This window comes from Drosophila elegans, unplaced genomic scaffold (genome assembly GCF_018152505.1).
Source record: "Drosophila elegans isolate 14027-0461.03 unplaced genomic scaffold, ASM1815250v1 contig_476, whole genome shotgun sequence".
In the NCBI taxonomy this organism is placed as follows: Eukaryota; Metazoa; Arthropoda; class Insecta; order Diptera; family Drosophilidae; genus Drosophila; species Drosophila elegans.
This window is the reverse complement of record NW_024545863.1, coordinates 3881762-3902101: the sequence shown is the minus strand read 5'-3', so window position 1 is coordinate 3902101 and position 20340 is coordinate 3881762. Positions and strand designations below refer to the sequence as shown.

General features: G+C 47.7%; 9 protein-coding genes across 9 annotated transcripts; 6 read left to right on the top strand and 3 right to left on the bottom strand.

Moving 5' to 3' along the window:
- Positions 1–504: 504 nt before the first annotated feature.
- On the bottom strand, positions 505–1589 carry LOC108148972 (keratin, type I cytoskeletal 10-like). The gene is made up of 2 exons (XM_017276311.1): positions 1487–1589; positions 505–1421 (listed from the first exon to the last, which is right to left on the bottom strand). Exons 1-2 carry the CDS (start codon positions 1499–1501, stop codon positions 603–605), a joined length of 834 nt encoding a protein of 277 aa, XP_017131800.1. The 5' UTR covers positions 1502–1589; the 3' UTR covers positions 505–602.
- Positions 1590–2206: 617 nt separating this feature from the next.
- LOC108148523 lies at positions 2207–3045 on the bottom strand. The gene has a single exon (XM_017275561.2). The coding sequence runs from the start codon at positions 2979–2981 to the stop codon at positions 2283–2285; it is 699 nt and encodes a 232-aa protein (XP_017131050.1). The 5' UTR covers positions 2982–3045; the 3' UTR covers positions 2207–2282.
- A 1480-nt stretch (positions 3046–4525) lies between these two features.
- Positions 4526–5331, bottom strand: LOC108148903. Its single transcript, XM_017276219.1, has one exon. The coding sequence runs from the start codon at positions 5300–5302 to the stop codon at positions 4556–4558; it is 747 nt and encodes a 248-aa protein (XP_017131708.1). The 5' UTR covers positions 5303–5331; the 3' UTR covers positions 4526–4555.
- A 1237-nt stretch (positions 5332–6568) lies between these two features.
- LOC108148902 lies at positions 6569–7487 on the top strand. The gene has a single exon (XM_017276218.1). It carries the CDS (start codon positions 6609–6611, stop codon positions 7446–7448), a length of 840 nt encoding a protein of 279 aa, XP_017131707.1. The 5' UTR covers positions 6569–6608; the 3' UTR covers positions 7449–7487.
- A 939-nt stretch (positions 7488–8426) lies between these two features.
- LOC108148901 (glycine, alanine and asparagine-rich protein) lies at positions 8427–9461 on the top strand. The gene has a single exon (XM_017276217.2). The coding sequence runs from the start codon at positions 8487–8489 to the stop codon at positions 9357–9359; it is 873 nt and encodes a 290-aa protein (XP_017131706.1). The 5' UTR covers positions 8427–8486; the 3' UTR covers positions 9360–9461.
- A 101-nt stretch (positions 9462–9562) lies between these two features.
- On the top strand, positions 9563–11215 carry LOC108148904. The gene is made up of 2 exons (XM_017276220.1): positions 9563–10338; positions 10413–11215. The coding sequence occupies exons 1-2, from the start codon at positions 10324–10326 to the stop codon at positions 11124–11126; spliced, it is 729 nt and encodes a 242-aa protein (XP_017131709.1). The 5' UTR covers positions 9563–10323; the 3' UTR covers positions 11127–11215.
- Positions 11216–11417: 202 nt separating this feature from the next.
- Positions 11418–12509, top strand: LOC108148581. Its single transcript, XM_017275628.1, has 2 exons — positions 11418–11462; positions 11519–12509. The coding sequence occupies exons 1-2, from the start codon at positions 11418–11420 to the stop codon at positions 12455–12457; spliced, it is 984 nt and encodes a 327-aa protein (XP_017131117.1). The 3' UTR covers positions 12458–12509.
- Positions 12510–13227: 718 nt separating this feature from the next.
- On the top strand, positions 13228–14130 carry LOC108148580. The gene is made up of 2 exons (XM_017275627.1): positions 13228–13311; positions 13371–14130. The coding sequence occupies exons 1-2, from the start codon at positions 13261–13263 to the stop codon at positions 14004–14006; spliced, it is 687 nt and encodes a 228-aa protein (XP_017131116.1). The 5' UTR covers positions 13228–13260; the 3' UTR covers positions 14007–14130.
- A 2774-nt stretch (positions 14131–16904) lies between these two features.
- Positions 16905–18019, top strand: LOC108148472. Its single transcript, XM_017275504.2, has 2 exons — positions 16905–17009; positions 17078–18019. The coding sequence occupies exons 1-2, from the start codon at positions 16995–16997 to the stop codon at positions 17879–17881; spliced, it is 819 nt and encodes a 272-aa protein (XP_017130993.1). The 5' UTR covers positions 16905–16994; the 3' UTR covers positions 17882–18019.
- The last annotated feature ends 2321 nt before the right edge of the window (positions 18020–20340 follow it).

Here is a 20340-nt window from a genome sequence, read left to right as displayed (position 1 = left end):
TATCTAATAATTTGGCAATTTTGTTTTTAAATGTTGGCCGATATCGAAAATATGCGGAAGTTTTGAAATACGTCATTCAACAATTTGAATAAAAATCCTTGAATTAATAAAATAAAATTGTTTTGCCATTATTCAAAGTAAAGGCTATCAGGAAGTTGGATTTCGAAAATTATTTTAAGTTCCTGTAGGATAGTAATATTTACATAGATCAGATGTAGGCCTATTAAAGCTATTTTATTTCTTGCAGAATTTTTAGTGCCTAATAGTATTGAGTATGGTATAGAGTATAGACAAAACAAATTTTATGTTCAAATTAATTAAATTTTAAAACCAAAATATTAAAAACAATTTTGTTATTGAAGTCTTAAATGTATTCCTCAAAAGCTTCTTGCATTTCCAGTTGAGTTTAACTTAAATACAAATCTTAAAATTTTGGTAATGGCAGAATTCTGATGAAACAAAATATATTTTCTAATTTCCAGACAATTGAACAACAATTAACAGTTTGGTTTTAAATTTTTAATATTTTTATTCAATAGGTTTCAACAATAAGTTTTAACAAAGACATACTACGGCCTCATCACGAAGTGGTTTAAAAATATTTACAAGCGACGACGGAAGACGGAAGTGGGCAGGTAGGCGTTCTCGGGGATCTGGGCGTTGGCCTTCTGGACGGGACCCGCGGAGGCGAAGTTCAGGGCGGAGGCCACACCACCATTGTGGGCCTGAGAGGATCCTCCCAGCTGGTCGTACTGCGACTGGATGGCACGCTGAGCATTGGCTGCATCCTCGGGGGTCCTGTACTTGACGAAGTGCACCTCGGGCTTGTTGTTGTTGTTGCTGCGGATGGCGTTCAACTTCTGGGCAAGATCTCCAATATCGGCCTGCTTGTTCAGCACATAGATGGCGGTCTCCTGCTGGGCAGCCTGCTTGGCCAGAGCCAGGGCGGCGTTCTCCAGGCCACGGTTCTCGGGTCCCTTGATGAAGACCACGCGCAGACCCTTGTTCACGGAGCTGGCCACACGCTCAAGTTCCTGGGGCTCATCGAAGTCCTGTTCGTTGGCGGAGAAGGTGAAGAACTCCTTCTCGAGCTCAGCAGAAGGAGCGGGGGCGTTGTAGGAAACGGGGGCGCTCAGGGAATCGCCACCTCCAAGTCCACCAAGACCAATTAGACCTCCAATGGCGCCTCCTCCCAGGGAGCCGCCTCCCAGGGATCCACCTCCCAGGGAACCTCCTCCGATGAGGTCTCCTCCGATTGATCCACCTCCGATAGATCCACCTCCGATAGATCCACCTCCAATGGAGCCACCTCCAATGCTGCCACTTCCAGGAGCAAAGGACAGTCCGGAGCTGGAGTGGCCCACGGGCTGGTAGTTGTAGCCGAGCTTGTCGGCACAGGCGACTGCCACTAGGCACATTACCTACGAGGAATCAAGGGTTATCCATTAGTTCTAGTTTCGACGGGTGTCCAGGCTGAACCACTTACGATGAAGGCGCGCATCTTTAGTTGGGAATTGAGGTTCTCTTGGTTCGGAGCACAAGTTGCTTCTGCCTATGACCACGGCGGCGTTTATTATTTATACCAAGCCAACTTCGAAGCTGGCGGCGCAGCTTCTCGAAGACAAAGCGCTGATGCTGCTAAATGTTTTTTCCGCCTACAAAATAGGCAGCGCTCGGCTTTTGTTCGAGCTCGCAGAGCAATTCAGCTTTGCATAAATGTTATTATAAGGAAAAGCGATAAAATCATGGCAGCATAAAAATGCAATAACCGCTGACAAAGCCAGAAACTTAGAAGATCTTGAATCAGGTTTTGTAATTGCACACATGATAGGACGATGTAGAAGCGGACATTACACCGAAGCTTGGCAACAACAATGAAGTTGAGTATCTTTATTGCATCCCTAATGCAAAAGGCATTCGTTGCCTTTTTTATACCCGGTACTCGTCGATTAAAAGTTGAAAAGTATGTAACAGGTAGAAGGAAGCTTTTCCGATCAGGTAAAGTATTTATATCTGTTTGTCTGTCTGTCTGTCCGTCTGTATGAACGTCGAGATCTCGGAAACTCTGCTGGTGCTCGGCCGCTGCTCTGCCGGTAAGCAGAAGTTTGAAGTTCGTTGGCTGAGAAACGGGTATCTAATAGTGGGAAAACTCTTCTCGTTCTTTCTTGTTTTTAGTTGTGTTAGTAAAAAAACAAGGCACATGTTATTGGTTTATATCGATTTTCGTTTTTATTCAATTACATTTCTACAAAACATTTAACAACTGTCGGCTTTGGAGGTCCTTAACGGATGCGCAGGCGTCGCAGGATGTTGGCGGGCAGGTAGGAGTTGCTGGTGGCGGCGGCCGGGGGCGAGTAGTTGGCGCCATGGCGGGCGGGGGCTGCGGGGGCGGCGGAGGCGAAGTTGATGGCGTTGGCCACGCCGCCGTTGATGGACTGGCTGGATCCGCCCAGGTTATCGTACTGCGATTGGATGGCACGCTGCGCATTGGCCGCATCCTCGGGCGTCCTGTACTTGACGAAGTGCACCTCTGGACGCTGGTTGGCGTTCTGGCGGGCGGCATTGAAGCGCTGGGCCAGATCTCCGATGTCGGTCTGCTTGTTCAGCACATAAATGGCGGTCCTCTGCTCTGCAGCCTGCTTGGCCAGGGCCAGGGCGGCGTTCTCCAGGCCACGGTTCTCGGGTCCCTTGATGAACACCACGCGCAGACCCTTGTTCACGGAACCGGCGATCTTCTGGGAGGCCAGGGGATCCTCGAACTGGCTCTCGTCGGCCTCGAAGGTGTAGTACTCCTTGTTCAGCTCGCTGGAGGCCGAGTAGTCGGACACCGGGCTGCTGGCCGAACCGTAGTCGGCACCACCACCCACTGCGTTTCCGGAGAAGCTGGGCACATTGTCGGAGGCGGCTCCGGAGAATCCAGCTCCGTAGTTGTACTGGGCACAGGCGGCACCGATCAGGCAGAAGGCGATGAGGAAACGCATAGTTGTGAAGATTTTGCTAAGGCTGGGTATGCTGAACAGGCAAAGGCCAAGACTGAATCCTGAGATCGAGGCGCTCGGCTTTTATACCCACGCGGGCGTAGTTAGAACCGCCTTAGAACAATAAGCGTCATCATTCCCGTCGGTTTGCTCCATAACTCAACTAGTTTTTTGTTGTATGTTAAGCGGTGCGCTTATGAAATGATTATGCAAAACTATCCTAACATTATTGGCCATCCATCCAGTCGCCGACCCCAGACTTTCTGCCCAATTGCAGACGCGTTCTGCTCGACCGGTTCATGGCGCCGCGAATTATTTTTAGCCCGGCCAAAACTGCTCGGAATTCGATTGGGGAAAATGCTGCAAAACTATTAAACCCGTTTCCAAAAAAAAAAAAAAAAGTAAAAGACGGCTATAAATGTTCTGGCGGTCGTTAAAGTTGAACACAATGTGATGCATTCTTGGAGTTCCGCCTACGAGTCGATAAAAGCTTAATTTATGCATTCTCTTATGCTGATTCCTTTGATAGTTTATGATATTTTGTTTTCTTTGTTTGTCGCTTTTCGGCTATCGAAAGTGGGTCTAGAACTTCAAGCAACTTTTTAGTTTCAGGTTCAAAGTCAAAGAGAATGTCGGAAGATTACTTTGATCTCCATAGAAACCTGTTTAAAATTGCCTGGGAATTCCCAACAAATTCCCTATAAAAAGAGCCAGCAAAATAGAGAAGCTCCTCAGTATGAAACGGTCTCCTGTTGAGAGCATTAAAAATATACAAATGACCTATAATCCAACCGATGGCTAGTAGTAACAAGGGCACTTGTAACGTGATCCCAACACAATTATAGCGGTGATAAACTCATTTTTTGATCTGCGTTACTTTTCAACTGATTTCTACAAATGTATTTTTTGACAAATTTTTATATATTTTAAGGAATACAATTTTTCAGTTTTAAATATTTTTGCATTGTCATAGGGAAAATACAAAAATGTTGGTGATAAAATAAAATCATGATTTATGTTGAAAGTTGTTTTTGTTGTATTTTAATAACACGGCCGAACGACAAACTATCCACAGCTTAGAAATCAAAGGATGATTCTAAAAATATAACTATTTTTTTCAAATTTCTTCTTCTATTGTAAACACATTTGTTTTTGCGGGCTATAATACTCATATCAATCATAATAAAATTGCAAATAATTTAATAAAGAGTTCAACGAGGTATGACATTTCATATTTGGGTACTTTGAGTAGAAAAATATATTTTAAAAGATATTATTATTTACAATACGGTTAATAGGAGCAGACAGGAGTAAATGAAAAACATTTTATTTTAACGAAAATGCTAAAAAAATGTCATATAAATTTCAATATAATGTAGACTTTTACGAGTTCAACAAGGAATTCCATATTTGGACCATAATTTTTACTTTTATCGCAAAAATGTTTTTTTTGTATGGTAAAATATCAAGACCGTTGGTTAAAACTCAGTTTGTATTACTAATAAGTTTTCGTTTTATTTAAACAATAAAGCAACATGATAACTAGACAACAAATCGAAACAACGGCTGGTTGGCGATTAAAGACGGAAACGGCGGAAAATGTTGGCGGGCAAGTAGCTGGGACCAGGAGCACTGGCAGCGGCGGTCTCTTGGTGGGCGGGCTGGGAGGCGAAGTTCAGGGTGGAGGCCACACCGCCGTTCTGCGACTGGGAAGATCCGCCCAGCTGGTCGTACTGACCCTGGATGGCACGCTGGGCATTGGCCGCATCCTCGGGAGTGCGGTACTTGACGAAGTGCACCTCGGGCTTGTTGTTGTTGTTGTTGCGGATGGCATTCAGCTTGTTGGCCAGATCTCCAATATCAGCCTGCTTGTTCAGCACATAGATGGCGGTTTCCTGCTGGGCAGCCTGCTTGGCCAGAGCCAGGGCGGCATCCTCCAGGCCACGGTTCTCGGGTCCCTTGATGAAGACGACGCGCAGAGCCTTGTTCACGGCATTGGAGACCTGATCGGAGGCAGCCGGGTCGTAGAAGTCGCCCTCGTCGGCGGAGTAGGTGAAGAACTCCTTCTGGAGCTCGGCCTGGGGAGCAGCATAGTTGGGGGCAGCAGCCGACTGGGATCCCTCGAAGGAGTCAGCAATGGGAGCGGCGGCAAAGGATGCACTGGGTGCACTGGGTGCAGCCGCGAAGGCAGGGGCATCGTTGCTGGCCAAGCCAGATGGCTGAAAGCTTAATCCAGACGAGGAGTGGGCCACGGGCTGGTAGTTGTAGCCCAGTTTGTCAGCCGTGGCCAGGGCAATAAGGCACAGGACGATAAAGGAACGCATGTTGATTGTTTGGATGGCAAAGATGATTGGTTACTGACTTATCTCGTCGATCTCGAGGCTTTTATAGGTGCAAGATTCAGTTCTTCGACTGCATTATGAGGCGATATGAATTATGAAGAGTTCACATTTGCCTTAAAAATGCATAAATAAGAGATTAAAATGCGGTTTCTTTATAATATATTTTTTACGATTCGTCACACTGCTGCTGTGGCTGCAAATTTTTGCATGGCTCTGCAAATAAAACCGAATATAGCCATGCAAATTAAACGCCGGCCAGAATTGGCCAGCTTTCAGCTTTTGTAGAGGGGTTCGGAGTCCGATTTGGATTGCCAAATCAGATGGCGCCAAGTAATTTATTAAGAGACCAATTATCGCGTTATCTGATTGGGCGCTGACAAGGCGCAGCACTGCAGTTGTTAATTAGCGGTCGGCCTAGCCGATCGATACGGCAAAAGATGGCGGCTATATTTAGCGATGAGTCCGATGTCCGCTGTCCGTTGTCCGCTGCTTCACTTCCGGCGGACGGACGGACGGACGGATGGACGGATGACTGCGGAAGGTCGCCTCCACCCGCATCATTTGCATAAAGCTGAAACTCGAAGACCAAGACGACAACACAAAGCCGCTGAATAAGGCAATAATAATTTGGCGAATCGTTAAAATATTTATTTTTGGCAGCAGTAACGCGACTAGGCGCGCCTCATTTGCATGTGAAACGGCCTGTCAAACGTTTTGTTTGCTCTCCGACCGATTTGGGTGACATTTTTCATCCCGGACGAAGTCGGATACAGATACAGATTCAGATTCCGATTCCGATACAAATTCAGAGCCGTATTCCATCTAAATTGCCCCAAATGGGATTTACGATACTCGGTCCACTGGTTCGCCGGTTTTTATAGCCAGATTTTATTGATTTCAACGATAAAGATACATGAAAATACCGAATTGGCAAGGTTGTACCATAGCACTGGCCAAAAGCGGCGCAGAAGAATACGCGAGTTATTGATTAAGCCAGCATATTGAATTTAATATGAGTTTTATGGCGCCAGCTCCGGCTCTGCCCAGCTCCATACGTGGACGTCATCGTCTTCCTTCCGAGCCACGGAGCTGACCTCACGGTGCAGCCACCCGCTTCGCTTGCATATCTTAGCAGGGTGGCACGGCCTGATCTAGGTGGTTTGTGGTTTGTGTGCCATAATTAGACCGCTTTATGCAGAGCGTTTTTGCATGGCGGTGTCATCTGCATAAAAGCCAAAGAACCATCTGACATCAGCATCAAATCCCGCATTCAGCTCACCCACTCAACATGCGTCAGTTCTCCGCAGTCCTGTGCCTGTGCCTCGCCGTCTTGGCCAGAGCCGACAAACTGGGCTACAACTACCAGCCAGTGGCCCACTCCTCGTCGGGTCTGAGTTTCCAGCCATCTGGCTTGGCCAGCAACGATGCCCCTGCCTTCGCGGCTGCACCCAGTGCACCCAGTGCATCCTTTGCCGCCGCTCCCATTGCTGACTCCTTCGAGGGATCCCAGTCGGCTGCTGCCCCCAACTATGCTGCTCCCCAGGCCGAGCTCCAGAAGGAGTTCTTCACCTACTCCGCCGACGAGGGCGACTTCTACGACCCGGCTGCCTCCGATCAGGTCTCCAATGCCGTGAACAAGGCTCTGCGCGTCGTCTTCATCAAGGGACCCGAGAACCGTGGCCTGGAGGATGCCGCCCTGGCTCTGGCCAAGCAGGCTGCCCAGCAGGAGACCGCCATCTATGTGCTGAACAAGCAGGCTGATATTGGAGATCTGGCCAACAAGCTGAATGCTATCCGCAACAACAACAACAACAAGCCCGAGGTGCACTTCGTGAAGTACCGCACTCCCGAGGATGCCGCCAATGCCCAGCGTGCCATCCAGAGTCAGTACGACCAGCTGGGCGGATCTTCCCAGTCGCAGAACGGCGGTGTGGCCTCCACCTTGAACTTCGCCTCCCAGCCCGCCCCCGCACCCGCTCCCGTCCATGCCGCCAGCAGCCAGGCGCCCAGCCAGTTCCTGCCCGCCCCACAAGCCGAGGCCACCGCCCCCATCTCCTCGTACGTGCCACCTGCCACACCTGGAAGCTCCTACCTGCCTGCCAACATTCTGCGCCGTCTGCGGTTCTGAGTTCTGAGTTCTGAATTTTGAGTTCAGAGCGCGAGGGCATTGGGCCATTCAAAATTCCTTTGTTATTGTTGAGATTTTTATACGAAATAAAATTGTTTTTTAATGTAAATTGTCAAATGGCTTGCGGATCTTCTGGGCTAACATTCCTAGGCATATTAGATTTTCGATCTTCGGCATTTTCGCATACGTCAACTGGTCAACTGGCAAACGCGAAAACGGGTTCGAGCCGCATTGAATTATGAGTCCGTGCGCCTAAGCTGTTGCTGTTTGTGAAAATTGCAAATGAGCGGAAACCTAAGATGTTTTCTCTGCCGGCGATTTGTTTAATCTCGAGCGTTATAATCCGGTGTATAACATATGGCCCATCGGCTACTTGGCTGCCCATGCTAATGCCCATGCCCATGCCCACGCACTTTGGCGGTTCGGAATTAAGATGGCTTCGCTTGACAAATTGCACACCATGTTGGCCGACAGATGACAATGCCCAACATACAAAGTCCAAAATCCATTGGGCCGAGCAATTTAAAATTATTAAGCTGGGAAATTAGCCCAGTCTTACTTTCAATCATCCCCGGCTCGATTTGCATAACAAAATGGGCGAACAAAAGAATGCGGCTACTGCATGGTCGAACAATTTGGAGCTGCTTGGCAGCCGCAGCCCTTTGTCCACTGATTTGCATAAAAATGTCGGTTGTTTGTCCGTAAGCTGCTGCAAGTTCATCAAAATTTAATCAACTCCACCGCCAACGCCGCAGCTTCTGCTTCTGCTTCTAACCAAACTCTTGCTTCAAGCCAAGCCAAAGCCGCCAAGAGGAAAAAGAAAAACAGAAAGACAGAAAAACAGAAAAACAAAAAAACAGGTTAGGCCCGCAGACAATGCTCACCTTATCGCGATCTCCAGCACGCTGTCACTCGCCTGTTCTGATTGACGCCCATGTCGAGCCGACCATATGCCATATAAACCGCCCGGCGACTCCACATCGACATCATTCTGACTTCCGACCTCAGAGCTCCAACTAAAACAGCAACAGCAGCAAAATGCGCGCCTTCATCGTCCTGTGCCTCGTGGCCCTCGCCTCGGCCGACAAGCTGGGCTACAACTACCAGCCCGTGGGCCACTCCAGCTCTGGATTGTCCTTCGCTCCCGGCAGCGGCTCCCTGAGCCTGGGAGGAGCCGGTGGTGGCTCCCTCGGCGGCAGCAGTGGTTCCTTGGGACTGGGAGGAGGCAGTGGCTCCTTGGGCGGCAGCAACTTTGGCAGCCTGGATGGCGGTCTGGGCGGTGGCTCCCTGGATCTGGGATCCTCTGGTCTTGGATCCTCTGGACTGGGTTCATCTGGTCTGGGATCCTCCGGTCTTGGCTCCTCTGGACTCAGCGCCCCCGTCTCCTACAACGCCCCTGCCCCCGCTGCCGAGCTGGAGAAGGAGTTCTTCACCTTCACCGCCAACGAGGAGGACTTCGATCAGCCCCAGGAACTTGAGCGTGTGGCCAGCTCCGTGAACAAGGGTCTGCGCGTGGTCTTCATCAAGGGACCCGAGAACCGTGGCCTGGAGAACGCCGCCCTGGCTCTGGCCAAGCAGGCTGCCCAGCAGGAGACCGCCATCTATGTGCTGAACAAGCAGGCCGATATTGGAGATCTTGCCCAGAAGTTGAACGCCATTCGCAGCAACTCGAACAACAAGCCTGAGGTGCACTTCGTCAAGTACAGGACTCCCGAGGATGCGGCCAATGCTCAGCGTGCCATCCAGTCGCAGTACGACCAGCTGGGAGGAACCTCTCAGGCCCACAACGGTGGCGTGGCCAACGCCCTGAACTTCGCCTCCGCCGGTCCCGTCCAGAAGGCCAACGCCCAGATCCCCGAGAACTCGTACCTGCCCTCCTCGGTGCTGCGCCGCCTGCGCTACCGCCATTAGGACGTGCCATAAGCTCAGCTCTTAGCTGCTCCATTTGTTGACTTTTGTGTTATCTATTGATTTGTCGAACGAACCCTCAAATACAATTCTTTTTTTACCCCAGCTACTGGCTAATTCTTTCCTGGGAACTGTGGAAACTGGCCTGGCCATAAAGTAGACGGTGTCGAGCCGGATATGTTTGATGGCTGAACCAGTGGAAAATTGCAGAGCTCGGCTCGGTGTTTATTACATGCCCTGAGTGGCCATAAAAATTCCAATGCGATGGCGCCAAATGGAATGCAAGTGGAAATCAATAAAAATTAACATGTTTTGGGAAGGCAGGCAAAACAATCGACGAAAATTTTTTATCATAATTAAAATGTTAATCTGCGTGAAGTAAAAGGTTAGACAAACTATTAGCGCCCAAATTTATGGCAACTGCAAGACGGAACCAAGACGGGGCATACATAATGTATGAGTGATAACAGAATGGCCGAATGGCCGAATGGCTGAATGGCCAACAACAAAGAGCCAAAGTGGTCAACGACAGCTCTTTTCAAGAGCACCCACTACGGCCGATTAGCATAAGCAGAAAAGTTTGTTTAGAAAAATCATAAAAAATTATGCTCGCTGGCAAGTGATTCAGCAGAAATAAAATAACACCGCAAGACAGAAAAAATGAATAGATAACACGGCTACTAAAAGACGGATAAAGCAAAAAACAAGCGATGACAAAAGGCGAATGGGAAATGGCCAAGTGGGAGATTGGCTGATGAAGGAGCAATGGGCAAACTGTTCGGAATGAGGTGCAAAACCAAAGACAACCAATTAAAAAAACAAATGATGGCAAAAAGGAAAAAAAAGTGGAGTTGCAAACTGCAGCGATTTCGCATAAAAGACGTGGGCGTCGTAGAGTTGGACATACTTGCCTTCGATCCAGCAATCCGAGCGGAGTTATCCACCTACTAAACACACACTCATCAAGATGCGCGTCCTTATTGTAAGTACTCTTCTTCAAGGATCAAAGATGATGGGCTCAAGCTGATCCTTCTGTCTTTCTTGTCATATTTCCAGGCTCTGTGCCTTGTGGCTGTTGCCAGTGCCAGGAGTGGCTACAACTACCAGCCTGCTGCTTCGGCTCCCATTGCCACCTCCTTTGCTCCCTCGGGATCGAGTTACTCCCCCGCGGTGGCCGCCAGCCAGGATGCCCCCGCCGAAACCTATGTGCCCGCCGCCGCCCCCGAGGCTGCTCCCTCCGCTCCCGTGGCCACCAGCTATGCCGCTCCCCAGGCCGAGCTGCAGAAGGAGTTCTTCACCTACACCGCCGACGAGCAGGACTTCAATGAGCCCGCCGGCTCCGAGCAGGCCTCCAGCTCCTTGAACCGCGCTCTGCGCGTTATCTTCATCAAGGGACCCGAGAACACTGGCCTGGAGAATGCCGCCGTGGCTCTGGCCAAGCAGGCCGGCCAGCAGGAGACCGCCATCTATGTGCTGAACAAGCAGGCCGACATCGGGGATCTGAGCAACAAGCTGAATGCCATCCGCAACAACCACAACAACAAGCCCGAGGTGCACTTCGTCAAGTACAGGACCAACCAGGATGCCGTGAATGCCCAGCAGACCATCCAGTCGCAGTACGACCAGCTGGGCGGATCCTCCACCATCCAGAACGGAGGCGTGGCCCCCGTCCTAAACTTCGCCTCGCAGCCAGCTGCCCATCAGGTGGCCGCTCCCGCCGCTCCCGGCAGCTCCTACCTGCCCTCATCCGTCCTGCGATTCCGCCAGTAGGGCATCGAACTGCTGACCCATGACCCCATCAACGATTCCTACGCCTCCATGTTGCCTAGTTTGTAAATCTTTCGAATTTCAAAATGCCTCTCCACAATAAAATATTATTAATATACACGAGTGTTGTAATCTGCTTGTGGGAATCGCGAATTTCGTAACCCAAAATACGGGGCGACATTGAACTATTTACCCTATAAGGCGGGTGGTTGTTCCCATTTGGTTATCTTCAGTCAACCACTTTTGAGGGCCAGAAATTATAAAATGCTTTGACCGCTTGCGAATTGGCAACAAATGTTTTTTACTCTTCGCCGTGCTTATATCATGCTTGGAATAGTGGTGAGTTTACCTGGAATTTGGCCAAACTTGGCATATGCTTATAGAGTTTGTCCCAGTTTCTCTCTTTTTTGGCTGGCACTTTGGCGGAACTGGGCTACCAGTACCAGCAGAATAGTTACGGAGCAGCTGTCCATGGCTATGGGAATGAAGTTGCTTTGCCCGAGGAGAAATTCAATGCGCAACCAGGAAATCACTACCAGGAGAATGCCGACTTCCATAAGCACTTCTATGCCTTTGAGGCACCCTACGATTCGGCGGAGGAGGCTGATCTAGTGGAAACCAAACTGGCATCCCTCACCGAGAAGAACCTCCAGGTGGTGTTCATCAAGGCGCCCGAGAACAAGGCGGTGGTGGGTGCCCTGAGCGCCCTGGCCAAGCAAACCAGTGAGGATAAGACGGCTATTTATGTCCTCAACAAGCAGACGGATGCCCACGAACTGGCTAGCGAAATAGCCGCCTTGAAGGCGCATCACAAGCACAAGCCGCAGGTTCACTTTGTCAAGTACAGGACGGAGGCGGAGGCTGCCCAGGCCCAGCAGTACATTCAGGCGCAGTACGGCGGGGGAGCAGCGGTTCCCCAGTCATCGCAGGCGTCATCCTTGGGCTACTACCCGGAGCAGCAGCCGCAATACGAGCAGAACTTGCCAGCTTCCCAAGCAGATTACCTGCAACCAGCTCAGCAATCTGCCTATCAACCGCAGTCGGGCTACCTGCCGCCCCTGCCCAGTTACTCCTCCATTTCGCAGGGCTACAATGCAGCAGGAGCCTCCAATGTGGGACAGATTGACCTGCCACCTGTTCCCGAAGCTCAACAGGATCTGTCGGCCAGCTACAACAACGAGGCCAGCGTGGACTTTCGCTCCGCCAGATCAAGACGCTTTGATTTCCGAGCCAATGAGCGACGTAGATCTGGCAGTCGCATGGTCTTTCCCACGGAGGTGGGTTCCTCCAAATCATACCTCACCTCGAAACCAGGCAAACGCCTGCGGCTCTAGGTGATGCCCAACACACCAAATTAAGACATTAAATTTTGTGCCATAAGTTAACTAGTTGTAGCTGCGAATAAAAACCAAGATATATCAATGAATGGAAACCTGTGTTTTCTTCTACTAAGCTCGATTTCAGCTGGAGTTGTTAATTTCGGTAAGCAGCTTATCGGAGATGCCAGCCTGAGCTCAGGAAAAGACGAGTAAGAGACTGGCAAAAACATCAATGTGACGGGTAAATTAACAAATCAGTAGCCATAAAATGCCGGGCCATAAAAATAGCTAGCAATCATGAGTGAAAGTAGAGCTGTGGAGGTGTATATAGTAATCGGCAGGGGCCACCGTTGGCAGTCAAAACAAATGGCTTCGACTATGACAGGCGACAACAATGGCGCCCCAATAGCATATGAAAATATTTTATAACTAATTCAAATGGGGAGCTCATTTGTAAATTTTATGCGAATTAAATTCAAGTTCAACCTGGGGCCCGGGTCAAACGGACAACCATACACTGTGCCTTTTGTTGTGGCTCTTGCAAGCCCCCGAAATTTGCATTTCAAAATTGAACGACATTAACATGGATAATCGGAGCAGGCAGCAAACACAGACGCAGAAAACCAGAGCAAACGTTTGCAGAAATCTTTTATGGAGTAAAACAAATGCCAAAAAGCGACATAAAATAAAATCATAACGAGAAACGCTGCTGCCGAGAAGTCAGCTTACTTTCGATCTGCTATTTGTTTGTGTCGTATATAAGGATGGTTTTGTTGCTGGGACTGGATTATAACCGAGCGACGCTTCAAGCGGTAAAAATGGCAAAAAATCAGCTGATGCGGAGTATCACAGCCGGGCGCTCCTTGTTGGTAAGTTGGAAAGCAGGAAGGTGGTTTTAACTGGATATTATATCTGTTAGTACTTGTAGTTTCTTTGGCTGTTTCTGGGCCTGAGTTATGGCTTGGGCGATGTCTACTTGCCGGCTGGAAGAGATGTGGCACCTGGACGCCAGTTGGCCACGGAGTACTTCACCTATGATGCTCCCCAGGAGGAGGATCAGGCTGCTCCCTGGCAATCAGCCAGACAACTGGCCCAGGTTCTCTCCCCGCCGCAACAGGTGGTCTTCATTCGCACACCGGAAACCAATCTCTTCTCACTGACGGCCAAACAACTGGCAGTCAACAGTCCACTGGACATCTTCGTGCTTCACCGCCTGGCGGATGCAGATGCTCTGGCCCAACAGCAGGCTGCCATTCAGCAGCAGGCCACCGAGAAACCCTCGGTGCACTTTGTCAAGTACAGAACTCCGGCGGATGTCACCAGAGCTCTGAGTGCTCTGAGGAGCGACTACGACAGGCTGCCGGGAAACAGTGTTAACCATGCCGTTGAAAAGGCGCATGTTCTTCAACTGAATCCACAGCCCACAACTGAAACACCCGTGATCTTCAAGATCCGGCCGAAAGACAGCGCCGACTATGAAGTCCACGAACAGGCCACCGAACTGGAGACTGCCAAATTGCAGGCGTTATTCCGGGACTATCTGCCACCGGGAAAAAGACGTTAGTTAACTAAGGGCTTAGTTGTGCCAAGTGCCAAAGATTGTTTACAAGTAAATTAAATTAAACGCTAATTAGTGAAAATTATTGAACTGTTTCTGTACACTTTTTATGAGTGGAAACTTTTAGCTTACTAATTCGGCATATTCATTAAAAAATTATGAAAAACTATTGAACTATTTACTACAGTTTTTGTTGCCATTTTGTTTTAATTACAATTTAACACTGACCCCAAGAAATTCGCTTTTGGGTTCGTTATTTATCCAATTTAATTCGATTTTGAATGTAGTCAATTTTTTTTGTGGCTAACTCTTTTTTTAGTAAGCCTTCAGAATTAGATTTAATCGTTAATAACAGCATTTAAGCTGATTATTAGAGTTATTTTAAATAATGAGTTTGATGATTTTGTATTATTATTAATTTCTAGCAACATAGTAACATCTTTTTTGGTGATTATAACTTCGCAGCTATTTAGTCAGTGGGTTGCTCATTAATTAATCAATGAAAAACGGTTGAATAATTTGCTACATCAACAGAAACAACAAATTACCATTTGGTTTTAATAACAATGTAATACTGACCCCCAGAAATTCACTTTTGAATTCGATATTACCAATGCAGTATGAACATTTTTTGTAAGCCTTCGATATTTTTTTAACAATTTTGTGAAACTCATTTTTTTGGGTGATTATTACTTTGCAGCTATTTATTCAGTAAGCTGCTCATAAATAACTCAATGTACAAAGAATGCCAACTTTTTGTAAACAAATTTAATTTAAATTTAATTGTTATGGCGAGGCTGGTGAGCTGGTCGAAGGTGGCTGTTTATCTATAGCTTTCCATTATGAATAATTAATTACTCAACCTAACAGCGTAACATTTTACTTCTGAGTTTTTGGCCCACACTTTCAGGATAATCTTCAAAGTATCTCTTAGATAATCATTAAGGTGTTGGTAACCGACTCCCGCCGCCAGCGCCTCAAATGTTTTCTTAAGCAAATGTCGCCGACGCCGTTGTCGCTGGAAAACTTTTTAATGAGCTGCGCGCGGAGTTTTCCCGCAGCTCGACTCCTCCCACATGGGAGAGAATCGCTATCCCCTTTCCAAGGCGGTACTTTAAGAATGTTTCAACTAAATTACGCCACCATGCAGGCAACAAGGCTGCCAAGGATGGCGAAATAGACAGGACACTGGCGCTGACATCATTTCGCTTTGCAAATTGTTTTAGTGTCAAAGGTCAAACACACACTTACACTTGCCAGTGCCAGTGGCAGTGCCAGTGCCATGTGACACGGCGAAGTGCAGCCGTAAAAAGGCTCCCGCCAGTGCAAATCTGTTGAGCAAGTTTTAGTTTCGGCATTTGTGAGCAACATGAGATCCTGGGCTCGTTAGCGGTGCCTGCCAAAAACTTTGCCAGTCACGTCAAAGCTGCCGCTCTTCTATTCTACCCTGCTGCCCTGTTTTCCACACATTTTCTACACATTTTCCCCCATTTCCCCAGGTCTCTCAGGTCTCTTTTTTATTTCGCGGTATCTTCAACCGGCTGCACGGAGCCAAGCGCTTTAATCCTAGTTCCTCGCCTCAGGCTGCTCATGACTTGCTGCAATTCCGGGACAGGTGTGTCCAAGGTCCAAGTCTCTCGGATTCCATCCAGCAGCTGCCAAGTTTGCGTGTTTTCCAATCTTTTCTTCGTTTTCGGGGTCCTTGGCTTGTTTGGCCTGCCATCTTCAAATTGGGCGCAGTTTGGCGCTGCTTTTGCTTTTCCTAGCCCCCCTTAATTTTAGCGAACTTTGGTGAGAGTTTTGGTAAGCAGCTAATAGCCAGCATGAGTGGCCAAATGCTGGCTAATTCTAGAAAATAAGACCAGGGCCCAGAAAAAAACCGAAATCAATCGTGCACGAAATATTATTGAAATTAAATTAGAAATGTTCGAAAAAGTTTTTAGTTAATAGCCATTTGACATACATTTCTGGTTCTTTATCTTATTATTTTAAAATATATACTTTAATATCAATGCTCAGATTTAGTTTTAGCTCCTGAAAAATATAAAAAAATGTTGTAAAACAATGCCTTTAACTTATAGTCATAAAGGATATGGAAAATATTTCAGCAGTCAACAGTGGAATAGTATAACTTCAATTAAGAATGCCAAATCCTATTTTTAGTTAGCAAATTATTCAAAGAGCAGCTTAAAGAATTGCCAATGAAAATTGTAATTACGTTCTCGTATTTTTGTTGACCCCTCGACCCGCACAGCTGCCATTTCACAATTTAAATTCCTTTTTTCGCCTTGGCCATCAAACGATGCCGAAAAAGTTTAAATTAGTTAAAGAACTTCATTAACCGAACCGTCGAAAAAGATTGACGTTTTCGAAGCCCAGAGCTTGTGGAATATTATGAAAAATTATAATTACCGGCTTAAGCTGGCCATCCCGGCGACCAGTGGCAAGTGGCAAGTGGCGACCAGCGAAAGAAACCACCGCCAGATATTATCGGCAAAGCTAAAGGCAAAGCCAAAAGCAAAGGCAAAGCCAGTAGCTGTTTATTTTCCGAGCATTTCAACACAGTGGCTGCCGTTTTGGCTTCTCTCCTCCGCTTGTTTTTTATGGCCTGTCGCAGCCAACACAAATCAATTAGATAATGTGGCAGCAGCATTCGCAATCGCAGTCCCTGATAGGCCATGCATATTTATAACCATCGCCGAGTGCATTTAAATCAAAGCCAAGACAAACGATCGCGGACGGGCGATAGGCCTAGGTCGGGGAATACGCTTGCATATTTAAACGATGGGGCATTTTAATGACGATCGACTAGCTTAGAAATCGAATAGCAAGGTCGTTCCCAAACAGTGGATCTCTCTGAAGCCGAAGACTGGGCCTTTTTATCGTGGGCGGGGTAGGTGCAGTGCCTTGTCTCCAACTATAAAAGCCGGATTGGGCTGAGCTTCCAGTATTAGTTCCCCCAATCAGCTCCCATTATACACATCTCCAATCAACATGCGCGCCTTTATCGTAAGTTTCTTGAGGGTTTATTAAGGAGGGCTGATGTCTAGTTAACCCTTAACCTTTATCCTTTACAGCTTCTTTGCCTGTTCGCTGCCAGCTGCAGTGCCGACAAGCTGGGCTACAACTACCAACCGGTGGGCCATGCCGATGAGGGTTTGTCCTTCCAGCCTGGTCAAGCTAGTCAAGGTCAGGTGATTGGAGAGCTGCCCCAGCAGCTGCTGCAACCCGTGCAGAGTGGCGAGGCGGTGCTCTCCCAGCCCATTGAGGCTCCCCTCCAAACGGGCCCCTTGGCCCCGCAGATTGCGCCCCTCGTCGAGGAGTTCCAGAAGGAGTTCTACAGCTATGGCGCCCCCGAGGAACAGTTCGATGAGGTGGCCAGCAACCAGCAGATCGCCAACTCGCTGAAGAAGAACCTCCGCGTGGTCTTCATCCGCACACCCGAGAACCAGGGCTTCGAGCGGGCCGCCCTCCAGTTGGCCAAGCAGTCCGCCCAGCAGGAGACCGCCATCTATGTGCTGTCCAAGCAGTCGGACGTGTCCAACCTGGCCAAGCAGCTGAACGCCCTGAAGACCAGCTCCAGCAACAAGCCCGAGGTGCACTTCGTCAAGTACCGCACTCCCGAGGATGCGGCCAATGCCCAGTTGGCCATCCAGAACCAGTACAACCAGCTGCCCGGCGTGTCGCGCATCTCCAACGAGGGTAGTGCCCCCGTCCTCAACTTTGCCTCCCAGGCAGTCCAGCCTGCTGTGATCCCCGCCAGCGTCGCAGCTCCGGCTCCGGTTTCGGTTTCGGCTCCCAGCTCGGATTATCTGCCCGCCAATGTGGTGGCTAGCCAGGATTACCTGCCACCCACTCTGCGTCGCTTTCGCCTGAAGTAAATGTTCTCAAGAAAGAAAGTCCAACGGTAACGTTTCCTAACCAATCGCATTGAACACCTGTCCACTTCCCCATTACGTGCAATTTAACTAGCTCTTAAGTGTCGATGTAGAGAAATATAAATGTATTTTGCTGACAAATTCCCAAAGTGAACTCGAAAACTCATTTGCAGCCTAATTGCAGGATTCGGTCACCGAACCTCGTTCCGTTGTGCGAGTCTACTCGTTTTGCCAGCCAAATCCCGGCGTTGGCTGTGCCGTCTGTGTCTGTGTCTGTGCCGGTGCCTGTGCAGTCGTGCGTTGTCCTTTCACATAAAATCCCTGAAATAATAGCCTGGATAAAGCGGCTGGCATGTCATAAAGTCCAGCAACAAGTTGAGCCACCCACACACGACGCCCGCTCATATTGCCGCCAGGGAAGTGAAACGACCGCACACTCATGGAATCTCCGGCATATTCACATCGCTTTTATCCCATCCGCCATTCGTAATTGGAGTTATTAGAATCGAAATGAAGTGGTTGCACAATGGTCCGGCTCTATTTCCCGTCCACTCATTGTGAACCGGCCTAGAATGGGCGTTCTCTAGAGATGGGAAACACAGGAGAGGTACTAAGTGCCAAAAATTATATGAGGTTAACGCTGCAATATTTATCATATCTCACTATGAATACTTAAGAACAATTCTTTTTTTTCAGCAGAATTCCATTAAATTTAAGTTAATTAGAAGACTTACAATGTTATTGCAAATTTGGTAAGGGGAATTTTATAAACTTAAAACACCCTAATTTAGGACTTAAAATCATTAGAATACTTTAGTAAAACTATTTTTCTTTAGTACAATTCCTTTCAAACTTACTTAATAAAACGTCTAATGATATTCTTTAAAATAAGAAAATATAATGGAAAATAACTCTACATTTGGTTAAGGAACACTTTATTTCGGGACCCTAAATAATTAAAATTCTTAAGTTAAAATCGTTTCCTTCAGTAAATGTCGTTTAAATTTTACTTTGTTAAGAGTCTAACAAGATTCTTTTAAGTGTAAAAATATAACGGTAATAAGTATTGAATTTGATTTAATTTGAATTAATATAATTTAAGATTTAAAAAAAACCAAAGTAAGGGCTTAAATGCTATAATACAATCTGAAATTGGCCAGTTTTTGTTTTGTTTAAGGCCTAGGAACTAGCCAGTTTACGGGTACACTCACCTTGAAAATACCCATCTCTGGTGGTTATTAAGTGAGCCCTCTGCCAGTTGTGGTTTGTATAAGTGGTAACGTCCTGTTGCAGGTGGAAGCTGCCACCAATTCCAGTGCTGATCTGTGTATTGCCAGCTGACGACATTCATTGCGTATGATTGTGTATCCTTTTTTGCGGGGCGTGAGTAGAAGTGTGTGTGTGTGTGTTCCTTGATGGCTTCCTGCTTCCGTAGAAGGCAAACTCATCATGCGAGATGACAGCACACATGGCCCGAAACCACCGGGCCGGCATGAACTATGCTGGGGATTTGCTACGTTGTTGAGTGGAGTCCTTAAATTTCACTTAGACGTAACATAAGCTCGATATAAACGCAACTCAACGGTGCATGTATTCATGGCCATCAGGATGTGTGCTCCTCTGTGTGTGTGTGTGTGTGTGAACTTGTGCCCCTGCAGGAATCGCACGCTTATCAGCAGTCGAGTGCAAACTGAATCCGTTGCTCTTCTGCTCTCTGTGGTACAGTGCCAAATCGCTAAGGCGTAACGACAGCGACAATATGCCAGGGATACGGGGGTGGGGTGCGGAGGGGTCCTGGCAATTTGGGCCACCATAAACGCTGTTAGCTTGTCTGCCATTTGCCGTCTGACTGCGCCCAGACTGCTGCCTGTAATTAAGGTGATATGCAGCAGTCAGCCGACCGAATCGACGACGACGAGGCTGCCAAGTGCGTGTCCTGTGCGTGTAGGCCAACCAACTCACATCTGCCAGCTCACATGGTGCGAGTGCGAAGTCGCCGTGTGTGTTTGTGTGTTAATGAGCAGCCCGCTGAGCGCACAAAATAAATTATTAAAACGACATTCACGGAACTCTCGAGTGTCGCCCGTGCATAGCCCTCCCTTTGACGCCCAGAGATATCAGCGTTTTTTTCTTTCCACAAAGCTGAAAGGCCTCAGCAGGACGAAGAGGAGGACACTCTTCAAAGGACCCACAAAGGGGGAATTATAAAATGCAAACATATATTACATTTGCGTTGGCTCAACGAGCTACACTTTTCTCACTACATTTAAAGGGTTTCACTTTTACTTTTAAGCTGTTTAAATTGCTGGCAGAAATAATTGAAGCCTATATACAGAGTTTGTAATAACTGTCATTAATAGTCACAAGTTCAAAACTTTAAAAGTTGTTTGAAACTTGTGTTACGCCTCGGCTTAAGTTGATAAAAACCAAAAAATATTGAAAAAACTTAATAACCAAATAAG